At 56.6% G+C, this 15,019-nt stretch overlaps 5 protein-coding genes across 5 annotated transcripts; 2 read left to right on the plus strand and 3 right to left on the minus strand.

The window, feature by feature from the left end:
- Positions 1-211: 211 nt before the first annotated feature.
- J7T54_006847 (uncharacterized protein) lies at positions 212-1,022 on the minus strand (the record flags this gene model as incomplete). The annotated part of the gene is made up of 2 exons (XM_051507992.1): positions 212-843; positions 923-1,022. 2 exons carry the CDS (start codon positions 1,020-1,022, stop codon positions 212-214), a joined length of 732 nt encoding a protein of 243 aa, XP_051366061.1.
- Positions 1,023-1,774: 752 nt separating this feature from the next.
- J7T54_006848 (ATPase family like-protein) lies at positions 1,775-4,077 on the plus strand (the record flags this gene model as incomplete). The annotated part of the gene is made up of 2 exons (XM_051508003.1): positions 1,775-2,207; positions 2,261-4,077. The coding sequence occupies 2 exons, from the start codon at positions 1,775-1,777 to the stop codon at positions 4,075-4,077; spliced, it is 2,250 nt and encodes a 749-aa protein (XP_051366062.1).
- A 458-nt stretch (positions 4,078-4,535) lies between these two features.
- Positions 4,536-7,890, minus strand: J7T54_006849 (uncharacterized protein; the record flags this gene model as incomplete). The annotated part of the gene is made up of 5 exons (XM_051508014.1): positions 4,536-5,404; positions 5,454-6,914; positions 6,972-7,083; positions 7,190-7,498; positions 7,870-7,890. 5 exons carry the CDS (start codon positions 7,888-7,890, stop codon positions 4,536-4,538), a joined length of 2,772 nt encoding a protein of 923 aa, XP_051366063.1.
- Positions 7,891-11,564: 3,674 nt separating this feature from the next.
- On the plus strand, positions 11,565-12,930 carry J7T54_006850 (Dolichyl-phosphate beta-glucosyltransferase-like protein; the record flags this gene model as incomplete). Its single annotated transcript, XM_051508025.1, has 3 exons — positions 11,565-11,687; positions 11,739-12,470; positions 12,529-12,930. 3 exons carry the CDS (start codon positions 11,565-11,567, stop codon positions 12,928-12,930), a joined length of 1,257 nt encoding a protein of 418 aa, XP_051366064.1.
- A 340-nt stretch (positions 12,931-13,270) lies between these two features.
- Positions 13,271-14,755, minus strand: J7T54_006851 (Squalene monooxygenase-like protein; the record flags this gene model as incomplete). The annotated part of the gene is made up of 1 exon (XM_051508037.1): positions 13,271-14,755. One exon carries the CDS (start codon positions 14,753-14,755, stop codon positions 13,271-13,273), a length of 1,485 nt encoding a protein of 494 aa, XP_051366065.1.
- Positions 14,756-15,019: the final 264 nt, after the last annotated feature.

Genomic DNA, 15,019 nt, shown 5'->3' on the forward strand with positions numbered 1-15,019 from the left:
CGCCGTTTGCGATCCGACCCCCTTTCGAGCAGATACCGGTCTGGAGTTTCTGGATTCCTTTTTGAGCTGGGGGCTAATGCGAATATCCGTCGTTCATTGTCTTTGACACAAAAAGGCCTCCCTGGTATGCGCAACGTGCGATTTTGGTACTTCTTTTTACACTGATATACAGCATCGTACATAGTAAAGACAAGGCCACACGCACCCTCTGCTACCAATTGAGCACCGCGACGCGGCACATGCGCTGCTGTGTAGCCGTTTGACCTCCCTTATTAGCACATGCCAGCGTTCTCCCGTTCCAATGACGCTGGAATCGTCTGGCTTCCCACTCCGTCTCACACACAAGGGCGAAGCGCGATGTACAGTGATCCTCAGCCTTGGTCCATGATTTGGTGTTTGGCAGCCAGACGGGGTCCGCCACGTCCCAAGGCTCGCCTCTCTGTGCACCATCGGCCTCAATCTCTCCCCTGAGGGCTTCTTCATGTATCCTTCCCGGCATCATCTCCAGGATCACGGTCGGGGGCTTCGTGCCGTGGCCAGCCGCCTCAAGTTGTAGCTGTAACGACCTCTGCCACGCTGCTGGCTTATTGCTGGTCCTTTTCCTCTGTATCATAATGCTAGGCTGCGAAGGCGTGACCATGGTCAGCGCGGACAGTTCCTGCGCGGCTGGCAACCCCTCTGGTGAGTGAAGATGGGCAGGGAGCGTGGCCTCCCAGAGGCCATTCGGGACATCATACTTCCAGCGCGCTATAGCTTGCAGGCGCTGCAGCTTGAGGGAATACGCCGTCGCGGCCTCCGCACTCGCAAAGGTGACGAGGTAGCAGCCTTTGGGTTTGAGTGTTACTGCACAGCGTAGTTGGGTCACTGTTGGCTTGGTCAGCAGGTGCTCACGAGGGGGTGGACGAGAGGATCGGTTGCGCACCCATCTTGACACCGTCGTTCCACGCAGAGAGCGATTTGGGGGCCAAGCGATGAAAGTCGCTCGGAGTCAGGTTAGTGCTGACGCCTGAGATGACCAACATGTGTTTGTTGTGGTCCGTTTCCGCCTTGTCGCCCGCCTGTTTACTTGTTCCCTCGGACGTAAACCGTAGCTCCCCCTCCATCGGTCCAGTCTTGACGGGTTTTTGCTCATCTGGCCGTCGTATGCCGACGCTCGGTACAGTCCTGCCTCGAGGGCCCTCTGATCGCCTGTGTGAATCCAGCCAGGGGCGTTGCTCAGGTCTCTGTCGTCGCGTTGCAAAGGGCCATGCCTCTTGCGCCCAGCTGCGTGTTTCCACACCCTTGTTCTCCTGGCGTTGCTCAAAAGAGCCCCGTCCACCAGGGCTGAACGGCTTTCTGGGGGCATCAACCTCCCATGGCTGGGACCTGGATCGAGGCTTCGTCAGTCGCGCTCGACCAAGGCTGCGCTGATTGCCATGGCCGAAAGCTTCACTGGCGAGTAGTCTGCCGGATAGCCGCATGTGGAGATACTACCGCAGCACGGTCATTCGAGGGGAGGAATATTTGGACATTTGACGCGTTGAGCTGTGGGTGATAATTCACGAGCGAGCATCGGTCGCTTCGCGACATTCTTCACCTCACGGCACAACGAGTTGCTCAAGGATTTTAGTGGGTCGCGCTCATCCATCTCATTTTGCTCATACGCCGCGAACAGAAACTCATGAAAAACACAATCATTGTGATATTTCAATAATATTGTCATCACCTTTTTATTAATTCAGGGACTAGAAGAAATCTGTTCAGGATATTGAATTTTCCTTCACCAGCCCCGGACATGCCGCCGACGAAAACTGTCGAGGCAAAGGTTCGGCCCTTGGCGAATCAAAGTCTTGAGAAAGCGAGTCTGCAAGGCGCTGCGAGGCTCTATGTGAATCGCGATGCCCTTATTGCTCTGACGGGAAGCCTGGATAATGGGAAACCCTGCTTTGTGGCCAGAGCGGACGGCGACGTACCCTTGAAAAGAGAGGGAAGCCTCTGGGTCTTGACGGACAAGAATATCAGCCCGAACGTTGTCATGATGAGCAGAGCCTTCCAGGAGGCCACCGGGTTCAAGATTGGAGATGCTGTTCAGATCACGACGCCGGAAGGAAAGACGGAAGTGGAGGACGCCGAGGAGATCGTTGTGCAGGACACCACAGAGGATGATGAAGATGGCTCTGACTGGAAGTACCCGCCGTCTTGGGAGTCGACCATTGCTGGGTTACTGAGTACGTGATCCTGAATTTTCCCCCGTGACTACCTGCTGATGCCCTATTCATAGACAAAGCGGGAGAAGTGTTCCCTGGCATGACGCTGGAAGCGAATGCCAGCAAACTCCGTCGAACCTTCAAAGTCCTCTCTGCCAACTCGCGGAGAGCCAGCATCGCACGTTTCCGGACGGGATCAACTGCGATACGCATCGTCAAGCAGGATGTAGCCGAGGCCGATCACGCTGTTCAACCACGCGGAGACCTCTCCATTGCACCAGTCCCTGGAATGGCCACGCAGACAAAACATATCAATAACTTCCTCTCCAACTTCTCCCGCCAGCTGACGTTTCCCAACGCGCGCAGATCATGCGGGTACGTGGTCCATGGCGGGCACGGCACAGGCAGGACCTTCATCCTCGAGCGCATAGCCGAGACCAACTGGGGCAAAGTGCACTGGATCAAGCCGTCAGACAAGCTCGCCGCCATCAGGGAGATCTTCAAGCAGGCGCAGACCCAGCAGCCGTCCATGGTTCTCATCGACGACTTTGAGAAGCTGATCCCCTCCGATCGACAGAACCGTGACGCCATCATAGAGACCCTGGCCGATGAGCTCGACGGTCTCTCCGCGAGGACAAAAACACTAAAGGCTCTGCCGCAGCTGGTGATCGTCGTCACATGCACCGATTATTATACGGACATTCCGGTCGAACTCCAGAACATCACCAGGTTGAGGGCGAATGTTGCGTTGCCCATACCCCGAGCCCCTGAACGTCTCGAGATCCTGAAGTACCACGATCCTCCCATGTACCCGGCCGAGAAAGACGCTTGCCTGGAGGAAATCGCCAACAAAACCCACGCGTACAACTGCAAAGATCTCAGCTACATTGTCAGCGACGCCATGGCCTTGCGGGAGACGGCCCTCGCCCAAGAAGGAGGGCCCAACGGCCAACCCGAACCCGACGGGCCCAACGATCAAACCAACCACTACGTCACGCGCGAGGACATGCTGGCGGCGCAACGAGGGATCCGACCAGCCGCCATGCGAGACATCAACCTGCAGCCCCCCATTGTGCACTGGACCGACGTCGGCGGTCAGGAAGAGGTCAAGAAGCGCCTCTCGCACATGATCCGCCTGACCAAGAACACGGACCCCAAGGTCCGCGCATTCCTCCCCAAGCCCCCCAAGGGCCTGCTGCTGTACGGCCCGCCCGGCTGCTCCAAGACGTTGTCCGCGCAGGCCATGGCCACCGAGGCCTCGTTCAACTTTTTCGCCGTCAAGGCCGCCGAGCTGCTCAACATGTACGTCGGCGAGTCGGAGCGCGCGGTGCGTGATCTCTTTCAGCGCGCACGCGCCGCGTCGCCGTCCATCATCTTCTTTGACGAGATAGACTCCATGGGCGGTACCCGCGCCGGTCCTGGGGCTGCCAAGACGGCCGGTGGCGTCAACATGTTGACCTCGCTCCTCACGGAGATGGATGGCTTCGAGAGCCTCGAGGGCGTGCTCATCTTGGCCGCCACAAACAGGCCGGACGCCATGGACCCTGCGCTCCTCCGACCCGGTCGCTTCGATCACATTGTGTACGTAGGACCCCCCGAACAAGCGGCGCGCGAAGCCGTGTTCAACGTCCATCTCAGGGGCAAGACGCTCGCCCCAAATGTCGACATTGCCGAGTTAGCCCGTCTGGCGGAGGGCTACTCAGGCGCCGAGATCGCGTCCATCTGCTCAAAGACAGCGGAGGAGGTGCATAGAAGGTATCTCGATGGCGAGGGCGAGCTGGAGATCTCCATGGACGGGTTGCTGGCGGCTATGGCGCAGCAGTCCAAGGGGATCACGAAAGACATGATTGATGGTTATGAGAGATGGGCCCAACGATTCAAGAGTAAATAGGTACATGAGGGCCGAAACGAAAAGAAGAAACGTCATGTATAATGCCAAAGATGTACGTGCAAGAGTGTCTATACTCTATTCACCCGCCACATAGATACCGTACGACCCTCCTCGGGCTCGCTAGCCTGGCGCACTTTGCGCGCACACACACCATCTCGCACCGTTACAAAGCCAAGTCATATACCTCGTCAAGGTTGTGCAAGAAGACGGGAGGGGGAAAAAAAATGTCAATATCGTTTCAACGCCGGCCAGACGCCATCCTATGGGCGGCCCGTCCGTCCTCCATCCGGCTTCGCTTCAAATACCATCTAAGCCAATGGTTTGTGTGTTCCATGCCAATTTGTGAAAAAAATGACCAGTCTCTTCGTACAACAACAACAACAACAACAACAACAACAACAACAAGTGACCGAAACGCCTTCGCCTTTGAATGTTCGCCGCGTGTCCATGCCCCTCGCTCACGCGTCACCGTCCGTCCTCGCGTCGCCCGCGCCGGACTTGAGAGTCGGCGAGAGGCTGATGGCGATCTTCTTGGGCGCCCCGTTGCCGCTGCTGGGACTGAAGCTCTTCCGCCGTCGACCCATGCTGGCCGACACTGTCGCACTCGAGCCTGACGACGAGGTGCTATTGCGCCGTTTGTTCTGCATGAGTTTGTCGATCTCGTCCTCTTCATCCTCCTCACGTCTCCTTTTCTCGGCAATGCGTTCTGGCGGGCCACCGGCGCTTGCACTCGAGTCAGAGCTTTCGCTACTCGGTGAGAGATCACCTGGCTGTCGAGCGTTGGGGTCGGCGTTCTCATCGCCTTCCTCGTCCGAGGGGTAGTCAACCAGTGGTTTGGTGGGTGTCATCGGTCCATTACTCCCCAGCGTCTTCTGCCCGATGCGCTCAGGACCCTCGTCTTCGTCTTCAGGGTCTGATGTGTTCCAGTACTCCTCTTCCGCGGGATCCATAGTGATGTGCTCCATCATCCTCGAGTTCGGGGCTTGCCTCCTTCCCGACTCATCATCTGTCTCGAGGAACAGCTCCATGTTGATGGTGTATCCCTGCGTGTGATCATACCGCTGAAGGAGCTCGCGGAATGTCTGTAAATAGCTCAGGTTCAACAATTGCTCCCGGTGATTTTCGACAAGGTGCTTCACTAGATTCTTGATGTTCTCCTTTTTGATAAACTCGAACATCTCCAACGACGCAGAGCTGAGCAAGTTATCGCGGGAGATGGCCTTTGACACCACTTGGAGAACAGGGTCGAATATGCGCTTGTCTGTCAAGTGGTTGATAAAAAACTCTTCTTGCATGCCGATGAGTGCACGGAAGAATCGGATCGCAACTACTGGACATTAGCAAGATATTCATAGACATGAGGACGAAGTCCTTACCGAGCTGCAAAAACTTCTCGGGCGACTGGAGAAGTTGCGCAACTCTCGCCACGATATCATTGTTCATGACAAAATATCGACTGAGAGCATGGTGCTGGCGGATGAAGAAGCACAGTATCTCCACCAGGTAGCTGAACATGGACGCCTGCTGGACCGAGAAATGCATGTCCGATCGATTTTCCAAGTCTGTCAGGGGTTTGAAGAGCTTTGCAGCCGAGCGCTCGTAGAATTGCTGCAAGAACAGTTCCTGCTGAGGATCCGCCTGTGGCCTCGGTCTCCCATGAAAGTCCCCATTTGCCGCGGCCTGCTGGAACTTTTCGGGCATTTGTTGCTGCATCATCATGCCTTGGTCCAAGAGAACCTTGATCGCCTCTGAGATCTGTGATTTGACTCCGAGGTCCACTTCGACAAGCAAGAGCTCGATCAATGAATCGGTCAATGGGGGCTGATTTTCGTTCATCTGTCGGTATATTGTCTGGCGGATCATCTGGGGATCGTGGTCGATTATTGAAATGAGGATGTCCGTGGCACCCACCCTCGCAGCGACATCGCTATGCTTGAGACCGTAGATGATGACCTGTAACAAGCCGTGGGAAACAAAGTTGTTGTACAGGTTCTGCCGCGAGGGCGGCTGGATATTCTTCGCGATCGCGCAGCATTGCTGGATAAACAGAACCGCTTCTTTCTTTGAGCTGGCATCGGTGTCTGGGTCTGCGAAAATGCCAAAAAGATCCTTGAGGAACTGTGCATTGCCCTGGAGGTGTTGCACAATGTCCACTTGGTTGAAAAAGATCAATGAGTTGAGCACGGAAAAAGTCGGATCGTCGAGTATACGGGCCAGTACCACGTCCTTGAGGTATTGTAACCGGTATGTTTGGTGGATCTTCCGTCTTGTACCCTCATCTTCGATCGGGACGACCTCCTTATACCGGCCTTTGTTATCCAACCAATGACGGTGATTAGCCTTGTGGCTGGGAAAGTCGGGATCGTATTCGAGGGCTCCGACCACGCCCAAAACGCATTCGTCGGATACGGCGTGCTCGATAATGGACGTGTCGTTGAGCAAAATGATGCTCTTCATGATGTTGCACAAGCGATGCAGATCCTGGAGGCTCTCCAGATCTTCCGCCATCTCCACGAGGGGAATGAGTTTGCCAATGTAATCCTCGGCCATGATGGTCTTGGTGAGCGCTTCCCGGCCGTTGACAGTAGAGCCCATGATGCGCATACTGGTTTCGATATCACTCAGGTTGCCCAGCTCGGCAGCGGGGAGGTTGATTGTGGGGGGCCCGTCCATCGCGAGATCCTCAGATAGCGTATCGTCTACTCCGCCAAGATTGTTCTGCAGCGCGTGCTGCACGTTGCTCACGAATCTCCAAATCGCAGAGCAGCCCTCGGACTCCTGGAAACTGAGCGCCATATCGATCCCGTTGACAGGTTCTGTCCATACGATGAGAGTTTCTGGTGGCGCGGTTCGTTAGTTTTGGCATCTGAAAGCCAACGTGACTAGGTGCCCACCTTGCTGTTTCTGGAACATATCCTCTTTATGGATTTTTGTCTCTAGAAGCAAACGTTCTGGCTGGTCCTCCGACTCGACGATGACCTTGGGTTCCTTGCGGCCCTCGGCATTCTGGACAATGCAATGTCAGTCACGCGACATTTTGATGCAGCAAGCCACTCCCACCCGTCGCCAAGCGGGGGAGCGCGACGACGTATGATATATGGCAGCGACATACCTGGACGAGATTCGCCATGCAGAAGCCGGTGCCGCGATCGAACCAGTCATTGTTGCGGAGTTCGTAAACCTTGACGCGCTTCTTGTCCGTAGCGTGATGAGGCACCGGCTGTGCCATCATCAAAGGCTCGGTATCGCCCTCCGCAGGGAGGTCGTGATTATATGCGACCAGGTCGGGAGCAATGTCGAGGTGCTGCTGAAGGGATAGTTCGGTGGTTGTGTCGCTGGAGGAGAGGATGGTGAGCGCCGCCACGTTTTCTGGAGAGGGTGCGCCGAGGGCGAAGCCGCGGACGCGCGCAAAATCAATCGGCTGGTCGAGCGGCAAAGTACACACAAGCAGGAGAGAGCAAGCAATGCGACACGTTGAGCAAGGTGCGCGCGCTACTGCGGACGAGGTGAGGCGGGTGCGGTGCTTCAATGCGACATGGAAAAAGGCGAGTTAGATGTGGAGGCCAAGGATGCTCCACGGATGGAGGCTCAGTCTATCTGTCGGGTGTCAATGTGTGGTGAGGTGTGCCCGCCTAGAGGTGATGCAATGCTATGCAGGCCTGGCCAGACCGTACGAACCACCGGCGTTAAAGGCACCTGTTGCAGCCAGTGGCGAGAGCGGATGCCTAACGGGCGGGGCGGGCACGTTGGCGGCGGGCCGACCAGCACGTGACCAGCGCATGGCTACCTTACAGTCAATCGTTCAGACTCCATGCTGTTATCGTTCCTGCACACAGCCAATCGGCATGCAACCTCCACAGTCGCCCATCATATTTAGCGGAGCGCAGCATTGCGAGTCTGCGACTTTGTAAGTGAGAATGAACGCGGCTCACGAACCTTGAACTTTCTTCGAGGTCACATATGGTATTCCACTACATGTAGGCGATCAAATCCCCGCTAGCGCCAGCACTTGAAGACAAAGTGCGTCTTTGGACTCGTATAAACATTGAGCGTCATCGAGGATGGAAAGGGTGTCCAGCCTCTCCAGCGACATATAGCGAGGACTCGCCTACTTCTGCAGTACTAAAGATTTGGCGCACTCGAACAACACGTTCTGGGCCTCACAGTCGAGTTGCAGACAAGCACTATGAATTCATGGACGATGTGGCGCGGAGCAAAGCAGTGCGAGTCTCGTCATGTTGCCTCCCAGGCTGTCCTGTCATCTGAAGAAGCGCTCACACGGGTCAATCAGTGAGCACACCTAACACATACTTACTCCTCCCTCGCTCTGGGTTCATTGCAGTCAAATCATGGTCTGTGAGTAAGTTCATGGTGGCTTGAAACTTGTAAATTCTCCCACAACCATACCTTTGGTTCGCCTGGGGGGTTGACTTCGATGAACGTGGCTTGTAGCCATCACACCAGATCCCTTCTCAGGTTTTTCTACTTCGAAGTACGTACACGGTACGTACAGTAGACTCCATACCGTCCTTCGCCAAGACACCATTTCGGCGCATGGGTTCTAATCTCTGGGACGACCCGAACGAGCTTTCACCAAACCTGCAGCACGGTAACTACCTAAGAGCAGCTGGGATCTCCTGACCGCAGCTACGAATTCTTCAACAAAATTGCGAAGGTGTCGTCATTATCGTCGCTCACGAGGCAGCCAAGAAAACGGCCAATAGTGCAGGGCGGAGTGGTGCAGGCAGCTTCCCAATAGTGCCTAGGCTGGCTCCTTGTCGTGAGGAGAAAGCTTGGTTGAAGAACCGGGAGAATACGATAAACATGCAAGATCCAGGATCTGTTAATAGTTATCTTTAAAAGGTTCCACTGCCGGCTCAACTATCCCAGCCAATAGACCGGTTCAATCGCAGCCAACCCATGGCGCCACGGTCCAGTTGCGTGCCTTGCGCGCGGCGCCCGTGTCGGAGCCAAGAGGCCCAAGACACTCCACCGTTGGCGCTAGTATCAGCGGTTTCGAGTCCAGTCCAGCCTGAACCTAGCAGGAGAAGCCCGCCGCAGGGGCCCCGAATCCCCGATCCTGCTTTAAAGGGGAGCACGGCTGCACGGAACTATCCAAGAAATACAAAGATCAATGGCCATCATGTCTTCTCTGCTCATTCTCCTCCCTCGAATTCGGCTTTCCTCGTCGTGAAGAATTATCCCGAGCATTCTGCACCGCACAGTCCTTGCCGACACCACAGCCCAACCCATCCGGCTCACTACCTCGTCCTGCGTGTCCCAGACAAGACCCAGCTACAGACGACTATTACCTTAGCCGCAGCCACAACCGCTGCCCGTGCCTGACGATCGATCATCAAGCAGTTGGCTGCACACCGAGGCCATTCCAGAAGGCATTCCGAACATTCGAAAGCCACAAAGCAATCAAAGTCTAAATTACAAACTTTCGATTTCATCAGATCTTACCGTTAGCGTGTGGCTGCGAGGAGACGGACGACGCGTCGACTGCTTGGATGTCGCCTACATAATTCACCATGTCCATCTTCTCAAATCTCCGTAAAAGCAGGCAGACGGCCAAAGAGCACAATACGAAACGAGCCGAGCAGAAACAGCAACAACAGTCTCGCACACCCTACCGACATGTCCCTACACACGCAGCAACGGACGCCTACAACTGTGCGCCGCCGGCATGGCGAGAAGCGACTGACCGGCCCAAGATCATTGAGCAGAACAGGAGACGAAGCGCCATGACCCCGGTGTCTCACCACGGCAGCATGCCTGGTCCCAACTTCCCGCGTGTGGGGAGCAGTCTATCGAATGTGTCGTATCCTTGGCAGGCCACTCCAGGCGCCTCGGCTCGTCTGCCTCGTGCATACAGCCACACGGGCGTTTCACCATATGACAATGGTAGCCGCGATGTTATCTATTCGATTCCCGACGTCAACCGCTCCCAGCCGGAAGGTTTTGGTGAGCGCTCCCCGGTGGAAAGCAACTCTGATTCGACAAGCTCGCACGGTGATCTGGAGTTGGGAGCACCCAGGGCTCACGCAGCATCATCACAGCCATCGTCAAGTGCGCCCTCTCACAGACTCCACCCTCGATCCCGCTCTCGTCAAGCTTCAGATGCGTCTCTCGACAGGAAAGCAATGTCGAGCACAACCAACCACCGAGTTGCGGCGCGGGACACTCGACCGCCCCCATCTGTCCGTGGGTTCAATTTCGTCAGAAATACTGCGAGCCCGACGCCAGTTGCGGTTGGGACCGCGCCAGTACCTTTGCCTGTGGATATCATCTCTCCACGGTCCGAAGAAATGGCCATCCCAAGTGCCGGCCCTACGCGTCATAACTCAGCCATGTCATTGCCAGCACTCACTCCTGGTTCATCCAAGTATCCTTCGCCCTCCGTGGCCCCGTCACTGTCGCCGTCTGATGCACCGGCTTCAGGGTTCTACTTGAACTCAAGCGACGCCGCGTCGTTTTCAAACATGTCCTACTTCGCTGAGCCTGTCAAGCAAGTGGCGATGTATGAGCCTGAGACAATGGCGAAATCTGAATTACGGGAGACTCGCTTCAAAGAAAATATCCCAATGGAGAAATTTTGCGCTGCACAAGGAACGCCTGAGTTTGCGGCAGACGTCGCTCCAAGCAGCAAAAAATCGAGCAAGAAAGGCGCGAAGCTGGTGAAGAAGAACCGTGGCGCAAGTCAGGTTGCTGCAATGTAGAGCATGAAAATGGTACACGGGATTTTTGGGTATAATTGCGTTGACGTGGGTTGTTTCGTTAGCTGGCGTTCTGGCAGGTTTGGGAGCTTTGTTCGTGGGACATTCGGGGCATCCACGCTTGAGCATAAGTTATTAGATTACACGACATGACGAACTGGTTATCTTCATGCTGCCTCCCGGAATCAACGTTGCCGCTGTGGCTGTGCGAGGATTGTGACACAACTCTACGGCAAGCGTCATTCTCGTCAGTCAGGGCTTTCGGGCTGTTGCATGGAGTAGAAAGTGCGAATGGAGCAGTCCTCGTAGAGATGCTGATGCTTCGAAGCCCACATTAGCATGGAAATATACAGCATCGTTGCCCAATGGCAACCATGAAAATGGATGAGTATTTAGAAACAGCCAGACTGAGACCAAGACCCCGCGACTTGTGAGGTTCCAGTGATGCCTGTGACGACGCGACATGGACTGGAACCCCACCACGAATCACTGGCACTAGCGGCGGGCCCGGGCCATCTCCACCCGGCACCAAGTGCCCCTCCAAGGCTCCAACCCCGAGAAATTGGCCCTGTCGATCCCCGGCCAGCGCATGGCGGTCCCTGAATGCCGGTCTCACTTTGTTCTTACTTCATCCCCCTAATCTTCCTTGTGCCAGCACGATCCCTCCCTCACACCTCCGCCCTCACATGACATCTCGCAACACGCCTATTGCATTGTCTCAGCTTGTACTGTACGCATGCGGTTGTCATAGCGTTCCATTAGCCCGTCATGGACGCGCTTCCGGCGCTGGCAACGCGCTTCGTTGGGCCCCTCAACGCCTGGATTCAAGCTACACCCATCCACGTGCTGCTCGCTCTGCTCGTCGCGTGCGTGCTATTCTCACTCGTTTCCGTGAGTGGCTCTCACGCCATGGCCTTGCAAGACTCTGACTGACGGCTGTAGCTCTTTGTCGTTCTCCATCTCGTCGCGCCGAAACCACGACCCGTCCTCCCGTCTGAGAAGAGCTACATCACCTCCTCGTCGAACTCGCCCGAGAAGAACACCGTACCTCGGATTCTGCCCTGCTGGTACGACAGATGGCTGGCAGAGCGCCACCTGAGCGAGAAGAAGCGACTCGCTCCCAGTGATGCGGGAAACGACCCTGCCCACGAGATCGGATCCATCGAGCGAGCTGAGCTGCGACTCAGCGTCGTCTTGCCCGCCTACAATGAAGAGGAGCGCGTAATACCTACTCTGGAGGAGGCTGTGGACTATCTTGACGAGCATTACGGCCGACCCGGCGCGCCCCCTGCGGAGACCACCGGTGCTAAGAGACAACCTGGCGGTAGACACGCGCATGACGAGGATACGTCTGGCTACGAAATCATCATTGTCAACGACGGCAGCACGGACAGGACTGTGGAGGTCATCCTAGACTTTGCGCGCGAGAGAAAACTGGATGATGTGATCCGCATCGTCACGCTAGAGAAGAACCGTGGCAAAGGCGGCGGTGTCACGCATGGCCTGCGGCATGTCAGGGGCGAGTACGTGCTGTTCGCGGATGCGGACGGCGCCTCCAAGTTCAGCGACGTCGGCAAGCTCATCGAGGGCTGTGAGGAGGTGGTCGATGCTTCCCATAGGGGCGTTGCCATTGGGAGCCGCGCTCACCTGGTCGGTAGCGACGCCGTGGTCAAGGTACGTTCGGGATGCCATGCAGGCAGGAGAGAATCACACCACTGACATCATGTCATAGCGCTCCGCCCTGCGAAACTTCCTCATGCGCTCGTTTCACCTGGTGCTCACCATTCTCACGCCACCGGCCACGTCACGCATCCGCGACACTCAGTGTGGCTTCAAGCTGTTTACGCGCGCTGCGTTGCCCCACATTGTGCCGTACATGCATACGGAAGGCTGGATCTTTGACATTGAGATGCTCATGCTCGCCGAGTCCGCACCGGCGATCCCCATCCTGGGCTCCGACGGGTCGGTCATCGGCTCCAGCGCGGGCATCAAGGTGGCCGAGGTGCCCATCGAGTGGCACGAGGTCGAAGGGAGCAAGTTGAATGTGGTCCAGGACAGCCTCAAGATGGCCATTGGCCTCGCGGTCCTGAGGGCGAGCTGGATGATGGGGGTCTATAGAAGACGACTCACATAGGCATCCACAACGCCACGCGTGACCTACAAAGGGCAAGATCAATCGCATTAGCGGTAGAATCTTGAAAAGAAGGAAGTCCCTTGGGATAGAGGTAGAACCTTTGGTACGGCAGAAATACCCCATGAGGAGTACGTGCGTGTGCATTATGATTAAATTGTACAAGCAAGTCTAAGCAGCTGAAATATCGCGATAACATCCAGGACTCCCATCGAATTCGCCTAAGAGCATGCTTTCTCCCCCCTAAAAGAGGTGCCAATAACGCCGATAGGAATATGCACGATGCCGCCAACCCGATCCAAATTCAACGCTCATCGTAATCGTCAATACTGCGATGGGGTATTCACCTACACGCCTCGCGCCACATCACCGGCACAAACACGACACACGCCTTCCACAAGATGAGGACCATGTCGATCAGAGCCAGCGGGGCCTTCCATATACCCCAAATGGACCCGACGACATCGCAGGCGTTCATCCAGATCGCCAGGAAGGCAACGCTGAAGAAGTGGTAGGCCAGCACGACCGGGCGCTGGAGGATGGCGCCGAGCAAGCCGGCGGGTGCATCGGTCATGCCACGCTCAAAGTAGCCGAAGCAGCCGCGCTGCAGCGCGCGCAGCTGGGTGTCATTGGCGGCGAACAGCGCATAGAGCGCCTGGGCAAGCACGTTGACGATGCCAGTGAGACGCTTCCTCTTCCAGTAGAGCGTGTCCATGGCGGACCGGACGGCCTGCGAGTCACTCAGGCTCGGGACCTGGCTCGGGTGGAGCAGGTCGGACAGCATGACAGCGTCGTTGAATGCGACTGTCATGCCGCCACCCGTGAGTGGATGACGCATGTTCATCGCGTCGCCGAGGAGGATGAGGCCATCGGTCGACTGCTTGGAGGGCGGGAGCCAGCTGTTGGGCATGCTTCGGGGGATCTTGCCGTCGGCGAGTGCGGTCACCATTGCGGACCGGATAGGCTCCGGCACGGCGGGCAGGACACAGTTGTTGATGTAACCCCTGACACCACCGGCCGCGGGGCTGGCCTCGGGAATGTCTGCGGGGACGTCGATCAGCGCGCGCGTCTCGCGGCTGCCAATCTGGTAGAGTAGTACGGGGAATGCGTTTCCGATCACGACGAGGGCGTGGAAGGGTTCGGGGAGCGGGCAGTCGATGAGCTCGAGAGCATAGAACTTGCTGCGCACGACGGGCGTGGCGTCAAGGACCCCTTTGCGAAACTTGGAGGCGTACCCATCCGCGATGATGTTGAGCTGCCCAAAGAAACAGTCCCGTGTCTTCTCGCCCGTCTCCTTGTTCGTCGTCCGTGTCTCGACGCCGAGGACCTCGTCGCTCACTTCGCTCCGTATTGTGCTCGTGACCTCGGTCTCGACCACGGTGATGTTGGGGTGCGCCACGCACGCTCGCCTCAGCTGCATAATGAACCGGCCGTGGTGAAAAGCCCGTCCGACAGGCCTCTTTCCTTCTCTGCCTGATCCGCCCCATTGATGAATAACTTGACCGTCGTCGTCGATTGTGGGATACGAAATCTTGGTTGGCACGCCATGGTACAGAACTGTGTACCCCTTGCAGGGGATTGCATCAATGTCCTCCAAGCAGTGCCCCAATCCCAGTTTCTTGAGCGCTGCTACTCCTCCCGGTTGGAGCAGCTCGCCCACGATGCGGTCTGGCTGGTGCATCCATCGTTCGAGCAGGATGACGGAGCGCCCCTGTTTCGCGAGGGCGTAGGAGATTGCGCAGCCAAAGATACCTGCGCCGACGACAACGACATCGGCCTCGTGCGCTTGCTCGCGTCGCAGGCGGTTGCGCTCTACAGTGTCGTCCATGGCGTGCGGTTTTCTCACTCGACGTTGGGAATGTGAGGGACCAAAAGTGTGGTGGCGACTGGGGGCCGAGAGGATTCGTCGGCGGCAGCAACGTTCGAAAGTATTATAGTGCTGATTCGAATGGCCGATGGGACCAAGGCGGAAGCGGGACCGGGTTTCGCAGCAGTGGTGATCTCAGAGGCTGCTTGCTTGAAACGGCGCGTGGCAGTGAGTACTGCGCAATGTGCGGAATAGATTGTTTGAGTATGATCCGTTAATGCTGCG

Source organism: Emericellopsis cladophorae, assembly GCF_022114955.1.
Source record: "Emericellopsis cladophorae strain MUM 19.33 chromosome Unknown NODE_2_length_1295279_cov_118_880017, whole genome shotgun sequence".
In the NCBI taxonomy this organism is placed as follows: domain Eukaryota; kingdom Fungi; phylum Ascomycota; class Sordariomycetes; order Hypocreales; family Bionectriaceae; genus Emericellopsis; species Emericellopsis cladophorae.